Source organism: Sparus aurata, chromosome 6, assembly GCF_900880675.1.
Source record: "Sparus aurata chromosome 6, fSpaAur1.1, whole genome shotgun sequence".
Lineage (NCBI taxonomy): Eukaryota > Metazoa > Chordata > Actinopteri > Spariformes > Sparidae > Sparus > Sparus aurata.
The window spans coordinates 10,362,625-10,385,850 of record NC_044192.1 but is presented as its reverse complement, the minus strand read 5'-3'; the positions used below and the strand labels follow the sequence as shown (position 1 = coordinate 10,385,850).

General features: G+C 43.4%; 1 protein-coding gene across 4 annotated transcripts in view; it reads right to left on the bottom strand.

The window, feature by feature from the left end:
• Positions 1-23,226, bottom strand: part of LOC115582754 (plexin-A2-like) — a 91,590-nt gene that overhangs the window by 4,288 nt on the left and 64,076 nt on the right. For 3 of the 4 annotated variants that reach the window (XM_030418931.1, XM_030418933.1, XM_030418932.1), the window contains exons 15-31: positions 21,735-21,871; positions 21,093-21,260; positions 18,793-18,886; positions 15,242-15,481; positions 13,290-13,433; positions 12,599-12,833; positions 10,765-10,907; positions 9,464-9,732; positions 7,725-7,791; positions 7,168-7,314; positions 6,056-6,215; positions 5,184-5,287; positions 2,593-2,689; positions 1,653-1,852; positions 1,321-1,490; positions 714-926; positions 94-244 (exon numbers count right to left, since the gene is read on the bottom strand). In XM_030418931.1, the coding sequence (XP_030274791.1) occupies positions 94-244; positions 714-926; positions 1,321-1,490; positions 1,653-1,852; positions 2,593-2,689; positions 5,184-5,287; positions 6,056-6,215; positions 7,168-7,314; positions 7,725-7,791; positions 9,464-9,732; positions 10,765-10,907; positions 12,599-12,833; positions 13,290-13,433; positions 15,242-15,481; positions 18,793-18,886; positions 21,093-21,260; positions 21,735-21,871 (2,739 nt within the window). Of the gene's footprint in view, positions 1-93; positions 245-713; positions 927-1,320; positions 1,491-1,652; positions 1,853-2,592; positions 2,690-3,895; positions 4,429-5,183; positions 5,288-6,055; positions 6,216-7,167; positions 7,315-7,724; positions 7,792-9,463; positions 9,733-10,764; positions 10,908-12,598; positions 12,834-13,289; positions 13,434-15,241; positions 15,482-18,792; positions 18,887-21,092; positions 21,261-21,734; positions 21,872-23,226 lie in introns of those variants that run through there. The other variant, XM_030418934.1, reaches the window with a different exon arrangement.

Sequence of the window (23,226 nt, the reverse complement as noted above, 5' to 3'; positions counted from 1 at the left end):
TTATAGCTGTTTTTGATATGAGAAAATGTTAACTGCAGTCAGCTAACCACAGCAGCAGGACTTCTATGATACAGCGTGTTGAGCGAGCCTCACCTCTTGGCTGTACTTGCTGACGTAAGCGTAGATCTCATGGAGGGCACTGAGCATGTTGAACTCACTGGAGTGAAGGCGGGCCTGTTCAGCCAGATAGGCATTCATATCCTGATCACTGATGGCAGGCAGGCGGTTGATGTCAGCGTAGTACCTGGGAGGAAACGCACACACACACATACGCGCTGTCAAGGGCACGGTAATGCGTATCAGAGCTTTTTCTCCTCACTTGGATTCAGCCTTTCGCTGTGAAAAAGTCAAAAGAATATCAAATGCTAAAGGTGTCAGTGAATCTGAGGTGTTTTGTCAGGAGAATAAGGAAATGCGTCACTCACAAGTTTACTCATTTAGACGTCAAACAGCAGCAGCACACTGTTTCAACGCACAGCCTCGTACGACTATACCTCGCTTGACTATGCTTTCCACATCCTGTTAAGCTGCGTGATTAATTGTGTCACAATCTGCAGTCCAAACTCGCTGCAATCCCTTTTATACATTATAGATCTCTTGCACCAAACCAGAGAGGCGATGACGTACAAAGATTCCTCAGTTTGAAGGATTTCATCACATCTTTCTATCCTTGTGAGGCGCATTTGTCTTTGCATCGTCGCGCACATACGCACCTTTCTACCCAGCTTTTGTAATGCGGTATGTCCTTGGCATAGAGTAGCTTGGTGGAGGGGGAGTCTTTGCCCAGGCGGTGTTCAGAAGTCGAGCAGGAGTCCATAAAAGTCTGGGCCACCACGGACAGACAGGCGTCCGTGATGCTGCTTTTATGGATGTCAAACACAAACTGGGGATTCTTGATCACGTTCACCCAGAAGCGCAGGGGCAGGCTGCACATATCCAGAGATGAGACAGAAGGAGAGAGGGGAAGATTTATTTAATACTTTTTCAGTCCTCGCTCTATGTGAGAGAGAGGTTGCTTTTTGGTCTTTCTTCTGATCAATCCCATCCAAATTGACTTACGTTGTGAAAACAAGACATTGCTGAAGTTTAGGAGACTTTATAAGATGGAATTTGGAACTTTTACAGAGAAGCTACAACTGCACAAAACACGAGAGAACAAGATATAAAAAATACGGTGCACCCTGGTGTTAATAGGGTGATAAATAATCAGAAATTATAACTCAGAATCAGAATTTAAAGATCCTGAGTTTTTCTATAGGTAAACAGGCTTGTTAAAGAAGGTTAATAAAGGTGACGTGTCAGACATCGTCTCTTTCTCACCAGTTGCTCTTCCAGGTGTGGCGGACGTCCATGTCATGGATGCCGTGGCGGTCGGCCTGTTCGTCCAGGAAGTCAAACATATATTTGATTGCTAGAGGCAGGGCGGTGCCCCGACACACGGTGCTGAACAGGGTCTCAAACAGATCGTCCACAAACTTCTGCAGGGTGCCCTGTAGAATGAATTGCATACAGTTGAGACATGTTTTCTCTTAATTCAAAGCTTCGATTGCTATTGTTGTCTCATATTGTTCAGTAATCAACAGGATCAGTAATGTTGTTAAAAAAGTTTATATAGTTGAATGTATGTCTATTATATACGCGTTCTGCCGCACCTTCGTTGCTAGCAGCCTCGTCAGGTAGATCTCAGACACCATCTTGCTCCCGCGCTCGCCCTCTTTCTGGTCCCCGTGGTCGTGGTTTTTGACCAAGTGCCAGACTTTGACCCCGCTCTCCAGGTCGGGGGTCAGCATGGGCACACGGGAGTGGGGGCTGTCCGGGCTGGTGGGCGTGGAGCGGAAGGGTACGTCCACACCTACACGGGTCACGTATTGAGAAATATATACGTTACAGAATGGTGTAGTTTGCGCATGTAGCTGAGCACATCTCATTTTTGGTGAAAAGGAGGGAAAGTCACGTTTGTTTTTTCAGATTTGCAGTCGTTGGTATCTGCAAGTGAGCAAAGGTTGGACTTGCACTCTTGGACAGTATAATCATTTGCTGTCATTATTTCAGCGGTTGTCATGGTAACGATAACGACCTGCTCTCATTCACTAAAAGCTTTTTTTTTTTTTTTTTTTCTTCCATCCAGGCTATGGCCCAGTCTTTCTTTCTGTCAGTCTGCGGTGTTTGTTCTCTGCTCCTGATGGTTACAGCGTGTTGTGTTTTTTAAAAGAAAAAAAAAATGACTTGAAATCCAATATGACTGACAGTGTGATCTGCTGCTTCGGAGATGTGGTTTGAGTCAAAATTTAGATCGGCCAAGGACTAAAGTGACTGGGTTTCATCTGTCCTGATAAAACATGCCCATACACAGCATAAAGACTAATGATTAGTCTAAACATAATTGATTTAAAGGTGACAGAATGTGTTTTTCGATTCTGCACGTTTAATATTTCCCAAAAAACTAATGTTGCATCTCTTTGTCTAATGTGCTATATAAAAGTACTCCGCTAATGTGCTCGTAACAGGCTGATAAGTGATAGCGACAGATGGTGCAACGCTGCTGGAAGTTGGATGAATGAAAGGTATTTGCATCTCTTAAACAGCACTGACCGTATCTGCTGATGCTGCGGGGGAAGCTGGCCGACGAAGGAATGTTGAAGGAGGACATCTGTTTGGGCACCAAGGCCACCACGCAGCGCTCAGACACCTGGAAGACAAAGGTAAAGCCCGCTAGTTTTTCTTTCTTTGTTGGTGTTTTTTTTTTTTATGAAACTGTTGCTTGCAGCTGTTTTGTCAAAAGTAATCACGGCTGGAATTTGGATAAAACATGTTTGAGGTTAAAAATCACAAACCAGGGATTTGTAAACTTATGATTCAGAGGCTTTGAATGTCTTTCGTAGGCAGTCACAGGAATGGTGAATAAAGGAACGGGCTTAAGTTCAAGGTGGACGATCACACTCAGAGTCAGCTCAGAATTATTTACACTAACATAAACTCTGTGTGAAAACCCGTACTGTTACTTAAAATTCTCTGTTGCTACAAAGGCGAGACTAGCAGTGGCATCGATTAAACCCTTCAAGCAGGAATTGCTGATAATAGAACTGAGCATTAAATTGCTGTCGGGGAAAAAAAAAGGGGGTTATAAGATTGCTAGTCTAATGCAAAGAAGGTTTTTTAACACACTTCCCCCAAGGACGTCATATATTATCTACAATATCCATTGCAAATAAAACACCCGTACGTGTCTAAAGAAATAGAAAAAAAGAGATGCTGCGTATTGCTCCAGAACTAGCCTGAGAATCATCATGACTTTGAATTTGAGCCCAGTGATCGTTGTCTGGATATTCACTGGTATGCTTCAAACAGGAAGTGCTCAAAGCTATCCATCTGCCAAAATGTAAAAACTAAATATAAAGCAGGGCTCAACAATTAGGGTTGCCTGCTCGCCTGGAAGTAGGTAAAATGCTGCATCAAGCTAGTAAAGAATTAAACACATAGTAAAGAAGGAGTGAACCATCTCTTTTCCTTGGCAGCAAGAATGTTTGTTGGGTCGCATCCACAACACACTGTATTTGTTCCGATTCATTTACTTAAATAAAGTTTAAACTGGTCAATTATGTTTAGTCTTTGCTGTTATTTGATATCCATTAATAAATATAACAATTTGTGTCAGGGCAAGTAAATATTGACTTTGGGTAAGTAGATTTCTGACTCATCTGTCCGACCACGTGAGAAGTGAGAAAACCATTAACATTAAGCTGTGTGGCTAAAAAGCTGCAGCCTATCACTAACTATCCAACTGAAACCCAACAGTGTTCCGGCTGTTGTCTTAATTGTGTCTGTAAATCCCCGGGCGCAAGTATTTTTGCAACCTAAATGTAAAAAAACGTAAGAAGCACCAACCGGCAGACAAACGTCATAGTGAAATATGTAAATGTTTGATTGAATCACGTTTGAATCACTGGCTGCTGGATGTTGGCTCAGCGGACAGTTTGTCCGTACAGTAGGTCCAGGTAAATACTGTATACTGTAACTGAGCTTGGCAGACGTGACGAGGTCATCCTCAGTTTGAACAAAAGATTCACGCTGCTGTTCTGCATCAGCTTCACATGCAGCTAATACAAATCCAGCTTAGCAGCAGAGCAAACACTTCCACACCTGGCAGAGAGATTAAGAATGTAAGAATGAAACTGTTTATCTCCTTGAGAGATAACAAGGGAGTGTATTCTTCTTTTGTCAAAACACACATTTGGTGCAGAATATTCAGAATTCCTTTTGTTTTTTATTTTTTCCTCTTTGTTTAAACAAAAAAATAAAAAAGCGCTCCAGTGAAATATGTGCGTGGTACAGTCGTCCTGAAGCTGATCGCCATGACGAACGTTTGACAGACAAGGGAAACGGGGTGACTCATCGGAGGTTGGTGACCTGTGTCGTCGTATTTATGAGCTGGAGGGGAAAAAAAAAAAAAGCTGTTGTAAAAGACAGAGGCACACGAGGGCATGTTTGAGTCGACTAGGCGTGCTTGTGACCGGGAGGTTAAAACAAACGTTGGCAGGGGTGAGCAGAGTGATATGAATATGAATGAGTAATCCTCTGTCCTTCATCAACAATACTTGCTGTAATGCCCTCCAGCAACTGGATAATTGCATTTTTTGTTTGAAAAGATTCAAGGTGTGCAGGAGGTGGCGTAAAAAAGAGTGAAAACGGCTTTGTGAGGTTTGTAAAGTAGGAGCTGAAACGATCGGTCGAACGATGAGAGGCTGTTCTGCAACTATCCTGATCATTTATTAATCAATTCTGTCACTTTTCAGAGTTCTGGATTATGAGTGCCTCCCACTTTACTTACTACCTTGTGAGTTGAATGTGTATTTTGGACTGCGGTTGGATAAAATGAGCCACTTGAGGCTTTTGGGAAACTTTATTCACTATTTTAACAATTGATCTTTCAATCGAGAAGATCGTTGGCAGTTTTCATTGATAGTGAAAATAAACAGTCCTGGCTGAATTCTTCGGGGCATTCTCGAAAGGCTCGGTCGCTCACAAGCGAAGACGGGACGAGGTTCACCACTTTGTGAGACACGCTTGTATAAAGGATGTTACTACATGGGCTCAGGTACACCTCTTAAAACGTAAGAGGTGTACGTACGTTTCACACAGCTTCCCAGCTTTTTTGAAATCGTGTTGCAACATGGTGAACAGACCTGGTAGTGCATGAGTGTGTTGAGTCTCTTCCAGTCGCTCTCTATCTTGGTGGTGATGTCCTCGTCCTGCAGGACCACGCGAGCTGTTCGGCCCTGCCGCCACTCTGTAGGAGAAAACACAATCAACAATGAGCGTGTGATGTGGACATATTGTCTAACGTCCATTGTTCATTTCGAATTGTCTCTCTGTGCTGCAGGTGAGGTCGCGTCTTCATCGCGTCACTGCGTCGGTTTGCTCTTCGAACCCTGCAGGCTGTCAAGCATGGCAGCCGAAATGTCACCGAGACAACTCGCTGCGCTTCTTGACAATCAAAGTGATTCCACAAACAAAACACAAATGACACAGTGTCCTCACGGGGGGATTTAAGCTGCCCAAAGCAACAAGGAGAAACTGATCCTCTCCAAATCCCAAACCTGTGGGGGGAAAAAAAAAAGCCCCTTAAGGTGTAAAACTGCAGACCTGAAGCGATATCAGCCACTAGTGACGAGATATCTTGTGCGCTCCCTTTGAAGGTGCGTGTCGGCTGGATTTGTACCGAGTCATTCAGCGCCGGATGACATGTTGTGGGCGTAAGCCTAAGTGTAGGTGAGCTGTCAGTAAGGTTTAGCGTCAGTGTTGGTAAGTGTTGCTCTGGTTCGGGATGTAAACAGGTGTGGGGAGGGGCTGCCTCCCAGAAAACTGATGCTGAGCCCTTTGTTGATGTCACACAGGGAAACATCTCTGATAACTCCCCTGACGTGCCCACTCTAAACTTCATTCTTCCCTCCTGTCACTGCGATGGTAGTCTGTGTTTTATCCCCAGAAAATATACGCTGTATTAGCATTGCGACTTTGGTGATTCACAGTGTGATTGCATCCAGCGCAGCCTCACCCAGATCCATGTCTGCCGCCCGCGGCCGCTGCGAGTAGGGCATGTTCTTATACACCGCATCCAGGATCTTCTCCTTCACCTGGGTAATGGTGTCACAGTTGAGCACCTTGACAGGGATTTCTGGGCTGTTCTCATTGTCTGGGTTCACACAGCTCAGCGTCTGGGGATTCAGGATGAAGAGAGACAGGAGAGGAGGGCGTAGAGGAAGGGAGGGGAAAGAGAAAGAGACAGAGAGAGAGAGAGAAAGGTGTTACTTGCTAGGATAGTCCTTTCATTACCTTCTCCTCACCAGACTGTCCTGCTGGAGAGGATCTCGGCCAAAAATGTAATTTCACACCTCCAGGATGCGGCTGTGCAGCTCTAGCGGGGGCATTAAACAAGTAATGAGACACAGCCTCTCACACTCTCCGACATGGATATCAGAGATGGTGTCATCCTGTCTCTGGCTGGCTCTGCGTCGGAGCTAAAGCCTGAGGGGGAACTTATTCTGACGGGTCGGCGGAGGAATCCGGCTGCCTTTAAATTTAAATCGAAAAGGTAAAAGAAAAAAGGCGTGTTGTTGTTACACAGGTGGGCCGGCCGCATCGCTCTTTACTGATTCCAGTCAATACACCAGTCAGAATTCGGTCCACTCTGTATTCTTGGTTATATTTATCAGTTAAAATGTGTCTTTTATTAATTCTGTTTCATTATCTTCCTGCTAATTTGGGTTCCTCTTTGCATGTTTTGTCCTCGCGGCCTACTGAGTCACGAACGTGGACTTCACCGCACTGACGTTGGCGCGAATAAGAAAACGAAGCTCGGCTACAGCTAATTGAAAGGCTGCATCGATATTGGAAGGTCTTGTTTTCTTCAATTTGTTTTGAAGAAATCTTGTCAGGCTTCCCTTCCCTTCAGCTTGATGAGACGGACACCTGGCTGCGCAAAAGATTATTTATCCACTGCCATCATTGAAACTATCCAAACAGTCGCAGCATTCATGAAATCACACGCTCAGCCGAGGCACACGCCACCTTCCTGCGGTTCTGTCAAGGCTCTTTGCCAAGCGATGAACACAAATGAACAGAGACAAAAATGTGGACTTCTTCATCATTAATGTCTTTATGACTCACCAGCGTCTTGTATTCGATCTGCTGTCGAATGAGTTTGTCTTCGCTGAGGGAATAGCGAGCCTCTCCGGTGATGGAGTCTATGGGTCCCTTCTCCATTTGCTGTTTGATGGCACAGAACAGCATGAAGAGAGGCTCGCCAGCACACTCCTTTGTTTTGGACGGGAACCCAGGGATTAGAGAGAAAGGTGGGAGAAAGGAAAACAAGACGTAGGAAAGAAGTGAAGGAGGGGGGGAAAGAGATCTGTATTCATCAGCACGGACGATAAAGACTAAAGTAACTGGAGCCTGACACATCAAACACAGTAAAACGGAGCATTCACTGCCTTTTGAATTGCAAAGCTGGAGATAAGATTGACCCCACAGGTAAACACCATCCCCGCGACAATGTCCACAAAAACTCATCAATATCAGACAGTCAAAACGACAGGCCGCGACAAAAGCGCACACAGCGGCGGCTTATTCCGGAATCGATGCTCGTAATTTTAAGAAGCATTGTCACAGTGCTATCACTCTGACACCCGCGGCGATAAGGTGCGAGATGGATTTCATTTTTTTACCTTGAGAAATTTGTGGAGCAAGAAGGCAAACCAATTTGTCAGCATCTTCTCCGCCACGGACTCTGTTCTGCAAAGACAAGAAGAAAGCGCGTTCATTTGTTAGCAAGAGGCGTCCCACAGAGAGCCGGAGCGCTCTGATTATTCTTTTATAATTTAAGATGCAGAGGAGCCCGACATTGTCTGAAAACCCCCCCAAAAAAAAGCATGACGCGGAGAGTTTGGCGGAGGACTAGCATCCTTTACCCGGCCGCTCGGCCTCAGAGGACGCTTGCTCTGATATATTGCAAGTTAAGTGCTGCTGGTGCAGAACATATTTGGGGCATGACATAATTGCGCAGACACAACTTAGACGTCCACTTCAAGCCCTGTTTCTTCCTCGCCGTGTCTGCACTTAGTTACGCGAGTACAGATGGGAAAGATTTGATCATTTACCGTAGTAAATCCTTTAAATCATGTAACAGTACCCCTCGAAATGGCGTATATATAAGCCCTTCCATAATCTGAATCTTATCCAGAGCCGGCAGCTTTATAGCCACCAGTCACTCTCCCTCTCTAACCTGCTGTCTGTCACTTCCTGTTTTTTCGGTCCTCACCTGCTTTTCAACCCTAACCTGTGTTGACTCCACTGTTGACGGCAATCCCATTACATTTTTGGGTTTTTCAGCCTCAGCAGCATGTTTGGACTAACAAGTTTGTGTTGTACCGGCTCCCCCCCCCGCCCCCCGTGTGAACTCATCCTTATATTTAATGAGTGTACTTCAGATTGAGAGAGTCCTCGTTTTCAAGAAAGGGGAGGAAAAGAAAAAAAAAAGAAACCTCATGAAACATTCAGCAGGCCAGCCTCAGCGCTGGGAAAACAATCGACAGATAACCAGAGGTGGAGGAAAGGGGGAGAGAGGCGAGAATAAGGAGGATAGGCGAGGTGATGGAAGGGGGGGGGGGGAGGAAACGTGAGCTCCAGCTGAATGTTTCATGAGTGGCACACAGAGGATAAGTCAGACTGACAACGAGTCTGCCGCCGCTGCACTCACTCTTCCCCATTAAGGTTCTCTTCCTCTGCCAGTCCCACCCACTCTCTATCACTCTTACGGCTCCCGTCTTTCACCTGTCTGTCCGGGCACCCTGTTTCTCAGACTTGCCGCGGCTGTTTCACGCCGCTGCACAAAACAAAGCCGGGGCAGTGGTGGGCTCTCCTTCCCTGGCCTAGTTACTCATCCGTCAGAAGTTGCGGTAACTGGGCTGGAAAGGACAATACGCCGAGGAATTATCTATGCCAAGAGATAAGCAGCGCTGATCAGACACGGGGAGGTCTGTGACAGAAGAGGTCTCTAGTTTTGAAAGTGGAAAATGTGGCCGGAGAAAGGAAAGAGAACTTGCCAGAGTCCTTCCTAAAGCATGCTTAATCTTTCTATTCCTCCGTTGCAGCTAAGATGACACTAGCGCCGAACACTGAGCTCCCCAAGTGAGGCACAAAGACTGTGACTGTGCGGCTCCCTGCAGTGGATGGGTACTTTTATGGCAACGCCTCGACTAATATTCATACACTCCTCTGAGTAGTTAAACTCCAAAGTGAATAATCAAATATTCAGCTGAATAAAATAACTTGCTGTTCCCAAAATGAGAAACATTACCACACTTTGTACGGACGTCACTTCAATCCAACTGCGATTGCAGAAGTGTTTAAACGGCTCTTTGTACAGCAGCTATCAAGCAGCCGCACCGACGCACTCCTGGTTTACCTGCGGAGGAGCAGTTTGGGGTGGTTCTTGCTCTCCAGGTTGCGCTCTATAAGATCTGAGAGCAGGTGTTTGAGGATGTCCGTGGCGTACTCCAGCCGTCCCTGCAGTGCGGTCATGATGAGCGAGGCCACGTAGCCGCGGTCACGCATGGAGAAGGAGCGCTGCAGCTCCAGCGTGCGGATGAATGTCAGCAGAAAGACCTTGTTATTCACCAGCTGAGCAAACTGCTTCAAGGCTTTCTCCACGCCCGCCTGTCCGCTCCCCGGCACCTACACACAGAGACACACATGCTCATAGATAATACTCAGTCGGGGATGAGAAAAATTCACTCCGTACAACATGAAGAAGAGGATGAAATATACACGTAAAGTCAAATAAATCATCTGGAGGTATCGGTGCAAAACAGAACCGGTGGTGTGTTCGCAGGCTGCGACCACATCTGTTTCCTCAGTGACTCCTATGAGTCATATTTTCAGAACTAATTGACAAGTTTTGCAAGAAAGTTTTGCAGATACTTTTGTGAAAACCAGCATGTTTAAACTGCAATTAGAGAGGCTCTTCAGAGCAGAGGCCTTTTTAAATCCTTCTGACTATAATAACCATTGATGGAATCAGCTATAATTGGCAACATTTGCCCAATTTTGACCTTGAGTACCTGACGAGTTGTTCTTGTTTGTCATCCGAGTTTCTTTAAAATTTAGTCTGAAGTGCTTCTTCAGGATTGAACACTTAATCAGGACAATAATAAAACCAGTCTCGGCCGCGTCAAAGAGGTCCTCTTGAGTTGACGATCGGAACAAAACAAATCCTGAACAAGACTGTAGAAAATAGACAATGAAAGCAAAGTACATCTATCTGCAGTATGTTTATGCGGCCTCATTCAACATCCAATTGATTCAGGCATAGGCCATTGACAACCACTTCACAATATCCTGATGTAACGTTTCTGATGAAGAAGATAAACTGTGTGTTATCTGGTGCTGAAAAGTTATTCGTAAGAAAGTTTCAATGGTAAAAAGTTAGACTCATTAAGGTTGCATGACTGCAACTAAGAGAGCAAGCAAACTCCAAATCGAACCTCCTCTCAGGCTCCTCCGGCCGATGTGGACACCATTAAACAAACAGACCTCAAACCGCTGACATTTGCTCGCACCGCTCTGTTCGACAGCACTTTGACAGCGCTTGCCAACGAGACAAAATCAATTTGGTTTGGAGTATAGCGAAGCCTTAAGGTCAAGATGTCAGAAAAGTGGTTGGAACTGAATTCAAGTAGCTGCAGCCTTGCTGCAGAGGTTACCCACCTCCAGCTCTCTGAGCACGGGGTGATCATCGATGCCGGGGAAGAGGACCCTCATGGCGTAAGTGCGATAGTCGAGGTAGGGGATGCCGGCTCTGTCCAGGTCGCTCGTTAACTCGTTGATGTCGGTCTGTAGCTCTGCAAAGGCTGCATATGACAGAGGGAGTATTAATATTGGCACGCATTTTGTAACATTGATCTTTTGGCTGTTTTTTATGGCAGTAAAGATGAGACAGTATTTTCCTTTTTATGTTACTGATAAATACTGAAACAGTCAACAGAGTGTAAAACGTTAGAATGACGACAAATACTGACTGTAGTGAGTTTGATAGTGTTGTTTAGTTGATATAACTCACTGTGTTGACATTTTTGGCTCCACATGTCTAAACATTATGCAGCTCTGATGTATCTTACAGTATGTATAGTACATTTTGGGTTTGTCTATTATTAGTTTTACTCTTGAGGGAATGTAACTAAGTATATTTACTCATGTACAACTTTGAGGTACTTTACTTGATTATTTTAATGTTGTGGTACTTTATAATTCCACTCAGAAATATTTATTCTACATTTATTTGATATCTTTAGTAACTAGTTACTTTGCAGAGTACATGCTGCATCTGAGTCAAAGCAGCACATTTAAAAAATGTATTTATTTCTATCAGCAGTCAGATTCCAATCATCAGAAACATGACTGTGAGTGTTGTATCTGATAACCAGTCTTAATACATACATACCTGCAAATATATGTATAATTTACTCAAACTTTTCATGCTTGAGTATATTTATTGCTGGAAAATTACTTTTGATATGTAAGTACGCGTCACATCTGTTATTTAAGACTAATTACTCAAGCACTATTAGTATGGGTGGCTTTCACTTAAGCCAAAGTAATATTTTAACACCATATCTTTACTTTTACTGAAGTATGACTTCTTTGTACTTTTTAACAACACTGCTAGATACAGACAGGAAACGTATGTTACCTTATCACAACTCAGAATGCTGCCTCAACATCCTGCCTCAAAACGTTTACAGCTTATAGGAAAAAAAAGTGCAATGTAATGAAGTGCGTTTACTCAGGTACAAATTTGAGTTACTTGTATTTCCATTTTCTGCTGCTTTTTACTTCCACACGCCTGAGCTAGGTATTGTACTCTTGACTCCACTACATCTGTCTTCAGCTGTAGTTGCTTGTTACTTCTCAGATCACAATGTTTCGTACCTTCCTTGCCCCCTTGAAAATCTCCAAACATGGTGATTTTGATTTTGAGTGTTTGTGACAAGCCGAGAGATGAAGTGTTCTTTTATGGTTTTGAAGAGAAAAATTTCTGCTACTTCTTAAGCGAGATAAACTATTTAAAACCTTCTCGCGTGGTGCAGAAGTGCAGCGTCACAGAGCTGAAAACAGGGCCGTGTTTTCTGAGTTCGGGAAAAGTTGACTTATTAGAGATACGATCACAAACACATGATGATCTTGTGGAAAATGAACGTGACATGAGCGCAACCCTAAACATCTACAGCAGTATATTACAACACATTAATGTAATAATATGATAGCGAAACACCAACAGGTTCTATTTTACTACTAGAGAAGGGCTACTTTTACTTTTCATACTCATATTTTTACTACCATACGGTTTTGAATGCAGTACTTTTACCTGTAGTGTGATATTAGTACTTTTTTCTTTTCACTGTATATAAATAAATATATCTTCAATCAATTACTGAGCCTCAATTAAACCTTGGTTCCAATAGGTGGCGCTATAAGGCAACTACAAATGAGCTTTCGGGAGTTTTAATGACTTTCACTGGTCTCTCTGGTCGGTCCTACTCACCCTCCTTGCACTCCAGCGCCACCCTGGACTCCAGATTGTCCATCTGCATCTGCAGGCGCTTCAGAGTGAGGTCGTTCTCGTGTGACTTGCGTCTGTAGGCCAGCAGGACTATGATGACGATGATGAGGAGCAGCCCTCCTCCTGCCGCGATGCTGAAGATGGCGGGAAGGGTGAGCAGGCTGTCGGACCGAATGTGAACCTCCCCTGGCGAGATGTGGAGTCCTCCTACTTGGACCTGGATAATAACAGTAGTTATATTTCAAAGGCGTGTTGAAAGTGCTCACATGACAAAAGAAAATAATCACTCATTCGATTGTTGTTGAAGAATTAAATTTGCAAACACAACAGAGATGTGGACCATTTTTTCCTGAACAATTGCCTTTTGAAGAAGATTTTTTAAAAGTTCCAGGCACACCAGCTTTTCTCTTTACAGCTCTTTTCTCATTATTTGCAAGAGCGCCTGTCAATAACTCCGGAGGGCAACATGCTGTAATTGGGAACCTACCAGACCATGAGTGACAGACAATGACAGGAAGCCAGCGACTAACTTGAAAGCCTGTCGGTGACCCACAAAAACACAGTGACGTTACAGACGAGCACTGACCTACAGACAGTGACCCACATCCACGCAGACAGCCAATCAGATCTACAGACGGACATGAAAAACCAAACCCAGCACTTTCAGACTGACCAGGACTTTGTGCTGCCCGGTGAGGTTCGGAGGCTCGCAGAGTAGCTGAGTGTCGGAGACGGTGAGGGAGCAGGGCGTGTCGCCGATCAGCACCGTGTAATTCAGCCGGGCTCCACCGGACGCAGACGGCACCAGGTTACGTCCCTGAAACACAGTTAGAGAGGGAATACAGAAAACTGCAGAAAAATAGCAACACATCATGACAAAGACATAGATCACTAAACAAAAATTTGCCATGCAGTATTCTTGTGTTGGAACCTCTCGTTAATCATGTGTAGAATTACAAACTTAATACATTCCTATTATTCTTGGCCATTAGTATAATTACTGTAATCTTGGAGAAGACTGGCAGACACTTTGTCATTCTCCGCCATGAGTCATATTTTGCCGGAAATCTGTTAAATGATTGTACCTAACGACGGCAGATTGCTTCAAGATGCAAAACCAATCTGCCGTGCTGCTCCTCCGTGACAAACAGAGTTTAAGATGTGCAGTTGGTGTAAAAAAAAAAAAAAAGAAAAAAGTGGAAGGCAGATGGTAAAATCTTTGCTATAAACTTCAGGATGTAGTCGCATCCTCTATGTGACACAAATCACAGAAGGGGATGTCATGGGAAATGTAGTTTTTCATAAAAACTTTAGAGAAAACATGAGATAAAGTAGAAGCTGCCACTTTTATCCACCATTCTGTTGTTTATGTCACGTCTGGTAAGACATTATAATTAATTTCATAATAAGGCCTTATGCTGAGAGATATTATGTGTATCAGATTGTGTGATCAGATATATTGATCATTGAAGGAGGGTATCAGTGTGGGCAGGGTTCGGCTAGCCATGTTTACATTTACTGAAGAACTGTATTAAAGGGTAACTCCAACAAATTTACACATTCAAGTGTGTTTCCAGGTCTTTGACGTGTACAAATGCATATGTGAATAAAGTAGTATAAAGCCTTTTTAGGCTCCAGAAGAAGCTGCATGTAACCTGATACATTGCCTTAAGTGATGTCACACAATGGCTAAGCTGCATTGTGGGTAATGTAGGCACCAGGTTTTGAAAAGGAAGAAGAATGCGTGGAGTAAAAAAGCTGATATCTCACGAGCTGCTGTATTGATTGATTGATCGGAGTGCAATTTCGAAACCTGGTGCCTACAATATCCACAATGCAACTTACCGACTGAGTCATCAGATGGAATAGAATCAACAGAATCAGATTACAGAAGCTGCAAAGAGCTTCATACTGCTTTTATCACATACGTACGCACTGGTACACCACAAGACCTGTAAACACACTTTAATGTGTGATATATGGAGTTACCCTTAAAGAACATTTTTGTAGTACATGTACAAAAAAATTATTCAAGTATTGTTTGCTCCACTGCATTTATCTGACAGCTTTAGTTACTTTACAAATGATTCATACAAAGAATAACCAACTGAAAAGTATTACCCCAGCACATGAAGTGGCTACATTTAGCTCCACCAGCTGCATCATTAGTGATACTCAGGGATCAGGAATTATAATTCAGTAATATAATATACAGTATATAATTCTGCACATTGAGAACTTTTACCTGTGGTACTTCTAAGCAGAGATGCCTCCAGAAATGTTTTAGGGGGGGGGGGCAAGAAGTGACCACTGAAAATGTTTGGGGGGTCACATTGACGGTCAAAGCGGGCTGACTGGCTATTAATTTGTTATTTTCATCTTATTTTCTTTATTGATTTAAGCTACTGATTTATGTTAACAATTGAATTAGGGTCACATGCCCCCCCCCCCCCTTTACGGCACTAATGCTTCTTCTTTCTACCACTGTAGATCATTTTATACAGGATCAATATTTGTATATGTTGCTACTAATGCCAGATAATTAATAGCAACATATAAGAATACTGACTTGAGAATATCCTCCCTCCGCTATAAATAAAGGCAGTATGAGGTTAGGCGACGTACTTTGAGTATGATCGGAGCGCCGGGCTTCTGCTCCAGAACACCTGACAGACTGAGGGGCTCCAGGTACGGGTTGGGGTAGTAGACGAAGCTCGTGTTGTTGTACGTGAGCAGAGCCTGCACGTTGTTGAAGACGAAGCCAAACTCGTCCACGTGCTTGATGGTCTCCTGGTCCGCGGTGTACTCCGCCTTCAGGGAGGGTGCGAAGCAGCTGATGGTGGTCGTGTTGAGCACCTTGCACACCTGGAGCGGAAATCAAATCAGGTGTTAGACGTGCAGCAGTACCCACAGCACCTTCTGAGAGACGACAAACATACACATATTTAACGGTTCCCAGTGTTGGTTGCTGCATGATTAATGATGATCTTAATTATTGAAAGACACTGAGAATTAATCCTCTGACAGGTTCATAATAAAAAAAATACGACGACTTTGAAATCCCCAGCAGGAACTCATGAGTCAAAATTTTACCCTCAGCTTTTAGAATAATTTGGAATTGTATCGTCATTTATAATTCCACCTCATGTAAGGACACGAAGGCAATGAACTGAGAGCTCCTTGCACTTTTTTTTTAATCAAACCAGCAGATGTCTTATTTCATAGAATCACTTCTCTCGATCTTTTGTAACATCAAGATGCTATGAATCTTACAGAGCCTGTAAATCTACTGATGGTCTCTGCGGTGTTAACCTACATAACCTGAGATTAAGGATATCTATATGTCTGGCTGTTATTCATTAGCTGCTGACAGTATTCCCAGCACTCTGTATTTATCTCCTCCCATCCATATGTTCTGTCTGCTCTCGTGTTTTTGACCTTCTGCCTGTAAACATTTGACAGCTGCTTTGCCGTCACAGTCGCCATAGTACTAGTTAAAAGGGAAGGTTTACCAGAAACTGTGTGTTTTAGAGCTGAATACAGATTTGTGGTTTTCACAGGACATGATGGTCTTATAGAATCTGATGCACAGCTGTAGATTAAACTACCCGGCAGTGATTCGTGCTTCATCAATGAATAAACGTCTCTCGATTTTGGAAGGTTCCTCGTGTTTTTGCTTCTGCGGTTCTTGAAAATCCCTCTCAGAAATCAAGCCGATCTTAAAAATCCTTAAATTCCCCCCTCCGCTTCAGGGCAGTTTTCTAAGCTTTGGGTTTTATCTTGGGTTTCACAGAAAAAGTTGCTTCAAGTCAATTAACTGCTTTTGTGATTCAAAAACATTTTTTTTTTTTTAAGCAATCCCGGTTATGTTTTCCAGATATGCCCCGATAAAGAAACTGCCCTCATTAAATTTAGCAGTGACCCTCTTTCAGCTGCTGATTCGGGTTAAAGTTCAGCTTTAATCCCTTCAGATCTCAGTGCTGCCAGTGACACTGTAAAACATGCAGCTTTAATTGACTGGCTCACATTCTGGGCTGGCATCATTACTGCACCATTTAATTGGCTCTGGGCTTACCAACATTGTCTACACCAAAAAAAAAACTACTTGTGCTTTTTAAACACTTAACGTGTTAAGTTCCCAAATGTTCACTGGCCTCATCCTGGTTTTCTTTCACATGCTCTCACCTGAGTTAAATTATCTTTATATAGAGCTGTTCGTTCTGTTGTAATACAGATTTAAACACTGAAGCCCAGAGGCACATTCCTCTCGCCTCCATGATAAACAGTTTGTGTTTTTTGCTGTTAAATGAGGGATTTTTGAGAGTGACCTCAACTTTGCTCCCTCAGCTGGGAGCAATTTTTCCAAACAATTTCACAAACGGACATATATCTAATTTATGGGTCCAAATTGTCTTTATTTTGGCATCAGTCAAAAATCTCCAACTAACGCTGGCCCTATCAAACCATTTCTGGCATCTCTCCACCTGTTTGGAATTGATTTTTTAAGATAATATAGATTTCTTTCCAAGGTCGAGCCAAAAGTTCCCCTCCAGAAGTTTCAAACCCGTGTGCGGTGTCAGATCCTCGGGCAATTCCCTGACTGGTTCAAAGTGGCAAACACGAAGGCTAAAGGTGACTGGACTTTTGCCACCAGGGCCCCAACACTTTGGAACAATCAATCACTTTGAAGCCACCTGCCTGCGGAGCTCAGGCCGGCAGAATCAGCACCATAAATCACCTCCCAAAACTGACTTGTACTTTCATGTCAGTTTTTCAAAATCTCATTTTGGAATGAATCTCCTGATATCGAACCTCTCTCCAGCCCTTTTGTTTAGATGTGGCTTCATTTTTTACATCCACAGCAGCGCTGACATTTTATAAACTGCAGCTTGTTTGATTTCAATGTATTCTTAGTTCATTTACCCTCCATCCTGCAGGCTGTTTGGTACACTGACGGGTTGTTTTTCTTCCTTTGCTCACACATGCAAAGTATAGTTTTCTGACTAAAGCTGCATAAATGCTTTAAGATGCATTTTTTTTTAAAAAGTCAGCATAGATCAGTTTATATAAACAAAAGGAATTGAATTGACTGCAGCACTAAACCTACCTTGTTACGCCTGCAGCAAACTATCAATAAAAATCAACTTCCTGTGACATTTTCTATCAGCTTGAGGAAGCAAACATTAATAAAGGGTAACTGTGAGAAATCATACAGGGATTAGTGGAATCGACTCATCTTTTCATGTTTAAAGATGCAATATGTAAGAACTAACCCCTGTAGAATTCATACTCCAAACAAATAAGGAGCAGCGTGTCACAAGTGCAACCGGTAACTGCTGCTTATTACAGCAGCCGTTAGCTAGTTAGACCCTGTTAGCCTTGCAGCTGCTTCTTCTAACCTGATGTCTTTTGATTTGAAAGTTGGATGAATAAACGAATGGGAGCTCAATTAACTCACAAAAATAGGTTTCTAAAGAAACATGACGAATTCACAGCATGAATTGCTTGAAAGTTAAAACCCTCCTGAGACCCTTGTTTTTATAGTCTGAAAACAAAAGAACTTGGAACCTTACTGTGTGTCTTTACTACACAGTGGTACTCTTCGGAGCAGTTGGGGCCTGAAGGTTAAATAAGTACACTTGTGACCTGCTTGCCCCTTCCTCATTACCACCACTGTGTTGCCTTTGAGCAAGACCCTTAACCCCAGCTGCCTTGTGGAGCAGTTCAGCTGAACTGAGCAGTTTCCAGGTGTGAATGTGTGTGACTGTGTGAATGTGATCAGGGCACCATCCCTGAATAAATAAGAGATAAAAGACAGGTGACGGTTGTTGGTCTGAACCATATGGAAGGTTAGTTTTGAATTCAGTCTCTGTTCACATGTTGTGTTTGTACCAGTGCTGGAACAGAGTCGCTCCAAAAGGAGCAGCTGCAGCTGTTCTCTGTGGGAAATGAAGCTCTGACTCTTCAAACGGAGAAAATGAAAAAGTAAATCAAATGCGTGTGTAATGTTTGTCAGTGGCAACTTCCTATCTTTTTGAACACGACGTCTCAAGTCCAGTTAACACTTGGTTTCACCGAAGAAGACTTCAAAGAAGACTTTAAAAGCAGCATTTTTTCAAGTTAAGTTAAAACAATTACAATGTTGGGTAAAGTAGATGAGCATGTGTCACACTTACATTGACAGATTCATGGCCGGCATATTTGACTCTGACCCGCGGCTCCTGAACCACATCCAGGTTGGTTCCAGTCACAGTCAGGGTGGTGTGTCCACTGTTTGCAGGGAGGGAAACGAGTGTATTTGAGTAACAAACACAACGCACGCACAAACTCACCACTTCAGCCGCCGGGTAGTCTTCAAACGTGATGGTCTTTTTTCTCCATGATTAAATTAAAATGAACTACCGCAGAGAGATCAATCTGTTTAACTTGCAAAACCCAACGTTTTCCAGAGAAAACTGCATTAATTCAGGTTTGAGGAGGTATAGCTGGCACGGTAGCTCGCTCTTTGTTATTGGGCAGAAGAGCCAGATCAAACGGCGAACCAGCTGGCTGCTATTTTATATTCATCCATGACTGTGAGGCTGGCATAGCATGAATACAGGTGCCGCTTGTTTACATATCTGCGCTAGATGTGATTAAAATAAACAACACTCTCTAATCTTTGCATAACCTGTGCTGCAGTGTGAGCTTAGAAAACTCTAGCACGGAAAAGTAGAGACGGAGAGACAAAGAGGGGAAGGACACATGAGAGAAATGAGGGAAAAAATGGCCTTTAAAAAAAAAAAAAAAAAACTGGCCGGTCTAGTCCGCCTGACAGAGTGCCAATCTCTCTCTTCTCGCACTTCAAAGGGTACCTAAGCTTGTAGGGCCACATAGTGGGGCTGCACATTCATGATGAGGGCTCTTGATTGCAGCTCCACAAAGCTCCTCCTGTCACTAGGCTGAGGGCCAGGGTGTCTCTCTGAAGTCTAATCTGCAGGGACGTAGTGCTGCGTAATCCCACCTCGAAACCGAAATTAAGTGCCAGCTTTTATTTTGTGGAATACAGGTAACGGCACCTTTTTCAGCCTGCCGTAGCGATGTTCGTGCAGCGATGTTCACTTCCATCGCAATATCAGCAATGTCACAGTCGGTCATCTGATTTCCCTGAAGGTTATTTCAATGAAACTCATTGTAAAAAAAAAAATGTTTTTAAAAGTACTGTTCTGACCGGTCACCTTCTCATGTTGTTAGTTGCTGCAGAACCTGAGTTCACCCTCTTTTTTAACACTCCTCCTGATTGGTCCGGAGGATTGCTCTGATTGGTCCGCTCTCACAGGCCTGAGCAGCATTCTGCATCAGGTCTTCATGTGATTTTTGCAACCACAGCCATGAATGGGAGCATGGCTGAGGTGGCGAGTCTGTAGTCGTGACATCACAACCTTATGGAAGCCCAAACCGCTCAGTCAAAGGCGCAGTTTATGAAAACGGGCTGTGTGTATTTCTCAGTGGATTGTTTGATACATTAGCAGTATTTATACAGGACCGAGACCGGCTTTATATTCAAGGACGTTGAACTCTCACTTTCTACAATATGGGACCTTCAGAAAACGCTCCCTGTAACTCCGTGTTGCAAGTTTGCGGTCAGGCCACTTGATTTTACTAGATTTTTTTTTTTCATTTGGAAAACTACTACATAATAAATGAAATGTAAAAAGAGAAAAATAGATGCACAGGGTCCTTGAGTGTGTTTTGCTCAATATACATTCACTCAGGCAAATGCTAATGAGTACATATTGTCTGTGTAAAATGCAGCATAAACGGCAGTAAAGCTGCAGTCTGCGAAATGAGGTCGCACTAAATGTTAGACTGTAAACATAAATAACACCATACAGTACTTGTGACCCATACGCATCTAACAGAACTTCTTCACATTGGAGCTGCTACCATTTGCAATCTGTGTGCAGTTTTTGGGAGACAGGCCCTAAAGTTTGCATGTCCGTGGACCGCGACAACATTGATTTTTAATGAGAACTCGATGCGGCTTCGGAGGCTGACACCTGTTCACTCCTATGAAAGCTGATCACTGGCACATGAAGCCGAAAAAAGTTCAACTTCCTGGGTATAAAATTACCCAAATCTTCAGAGCGTTCACACGGGAGAACTCTTCCGCCCACGCTGGCTAACACTTGGTGTATCCCCCAGCTAACCATGGTGCAGCTCACCTGGATGTTTCCAAAGTCATCAGACCAAAGGAAACTAATCATGATGGTGAAATTAGTAATTGAAGCGAAAACTTGTCCAGTGTTTTACAGCCGCTTATTATCTTGTGGGGGAGTGCGTCACATGATGTTGTAATTACATGGTTTGGCCACTTTGTAAAATTGGCTTCTAAGCCCGGTGCTCATCCTGGGGGATTGACTAACAAGATCACAACAAAACCCCCCATGAGCATGGTATCTGTGTGTATATGCGGGACTACATTGCTCAGCGTTACCTGGTAATGCTCCACAGGGGTTCAATGCGCTGGACTGTGGGGTCCTCTATGTACTCGAAGGCCAGACTCTCAGGAACTTTGGCCCGGTCCACGCTCAAGCTGACCTGCACCGGTCCGGCTCTCGTCACCGACGGCGCGGAGAAGCACACAATCTCCGACATGGTCCTCCTGGTGGGAGCGCCAAAAGGGGGAGATTTATTCATGCCTGTGACTGTGACTCTGCCCACTCGCTGCTGCGATGGCAAATCCCTGACATCCCGCAGTTATGAGCCATGCACATTACTATAAGAGGAGAGGATTCATTACGCAGACTGTCCCATCTCTTTCTCGTTACAGACACATTAGGGATGGAACACTGTAATTAGAGGGTGCTCTAGCTAATAGCTTCCTCGCCTCGCCCTCCTGACTCCTACCATGTGAGGCATTTTGAACCTTAAATAGATATCTATAAATACACAGAGAACAATACCTACAGCTGTGGGTTTCATCACCACCTCACAAATCCTTATTAAGACACTTAGTTTTATCTGAAGCGCGCTTCTTTCAACAGAGCGAGTCGCCGTGTTTCATTGAGAGTAGACGAGGATAAATCTTTAATATTGTGTGAAGGCATCAGGAGGTTGTGGTTATCATCAGACTCACCTGTACAGCTCACAGATCTGAGTACCAAAGAACACCTTCACAGTGCTTCCAGCGCCCAGGTTCTCCCCAACAATGGTGACCTTGGTGCCCCCAGATTCAGGTCCTCTGCCTGGGGTCAGGGCCAGCATGGACGGGGTCTATGGAGGACCAGGAGTCATAAATGCTTCATTTTACAGAGGTCAAACACAGAATACAGTATGTCTTATTAATTGTTTGATTCTGAAAAGGCTCTGGCTGAATAAACCGCCACAGACTTTAAAAGTTAACAACATAACTGTTGGAAGTTACGGAATGCGAAAGCAGCCAAGCTTGCATTTTTATTTTTCTAGTGCCTTTATCTTAAGATCATGAGTTTATTATCTTAGTTATCTTCAAAAAAAACTTTTTATCTGGACATAATGAGGTAATAAACCCATCGCCAGAAAACAAAAGGCTGTTTCCTCTAATTACTTATGGTGTTAATAATTGATCAGGAGTCACATGCCAGCCTGCATACATGGCACGGTGTTTTAAGGCGAAAATGTCAGATCAGTGCCAGCGGTTGATCAACACATCAGACTGTACTTCAAGGAAGATCTAACACAGACACTACTTGTGCCGCGTCTTTCTCTTCAGATCTGTCCTTGTCATTTAAGGAGAAGGCTAGTCTGGCTGGAAGTTCACAGACGAGTGCACTTCAGTGATCCCGTTGATTATGTAACTGTCCCGCTCGCTTATGAATCCTCCGCGACAGTCAGATGATGACGGTGATCTTGAAAGCTGAAACCTCGTGTGATCAAATTAATCAGATACTCAAGTTCTCCCTAATTATACAGTGATCCTAATCCCTTCTGACTGATGACTAAGTGTAGTGCAGAGATGGCCGTACCTCAAAAACTACAGTTATATTTAATGTTTGGTACCATAACTTCAATTTTATTAATACGTTCCTTATTCCAGTGTTAATCTGATGTATAGTGTGTCAAATGAATGCTAAATGGTTTTTTTTGTTTGTCTGCCATGATAAAAAGGTGTTTCTCCTGCTTAGCCACACCACTTGATAGTTTCCATAGCAAATCTTTTGTTTCAGAAAAATATTCTGTGCGTTATTAAGTGTTTCCTCTACTGATAAATTCCTGTTATTTCAAGATAAATATATCAATTAACCCGTCATCATGAGAAAATGAGCTTCATTACATCAAGATAGCCATATAAAGATATATAATATATAAAAAATGTATAATAATATAGAAAAAATTATCAACTTGTGATCTTGGAAAAAAAAGTAATTGCAAGAAAGGATGTTCTAGGCTTCCATAATACAGTGCATCTTTGAAAGTTAACAAAAGTCTTTCGTAACTAACTTCTTAACGATGATGAAATCTGCTTTATGTTGTACATAACTGCAGCGGCCTGAATTGATCTAATCTGTCGTTGGCTTTTCACCCAATTCAGCCCGTCCTTTGCATCGCAAACACTTGATGTTCATTTTCTGGACAAAGCGAATGTGTCT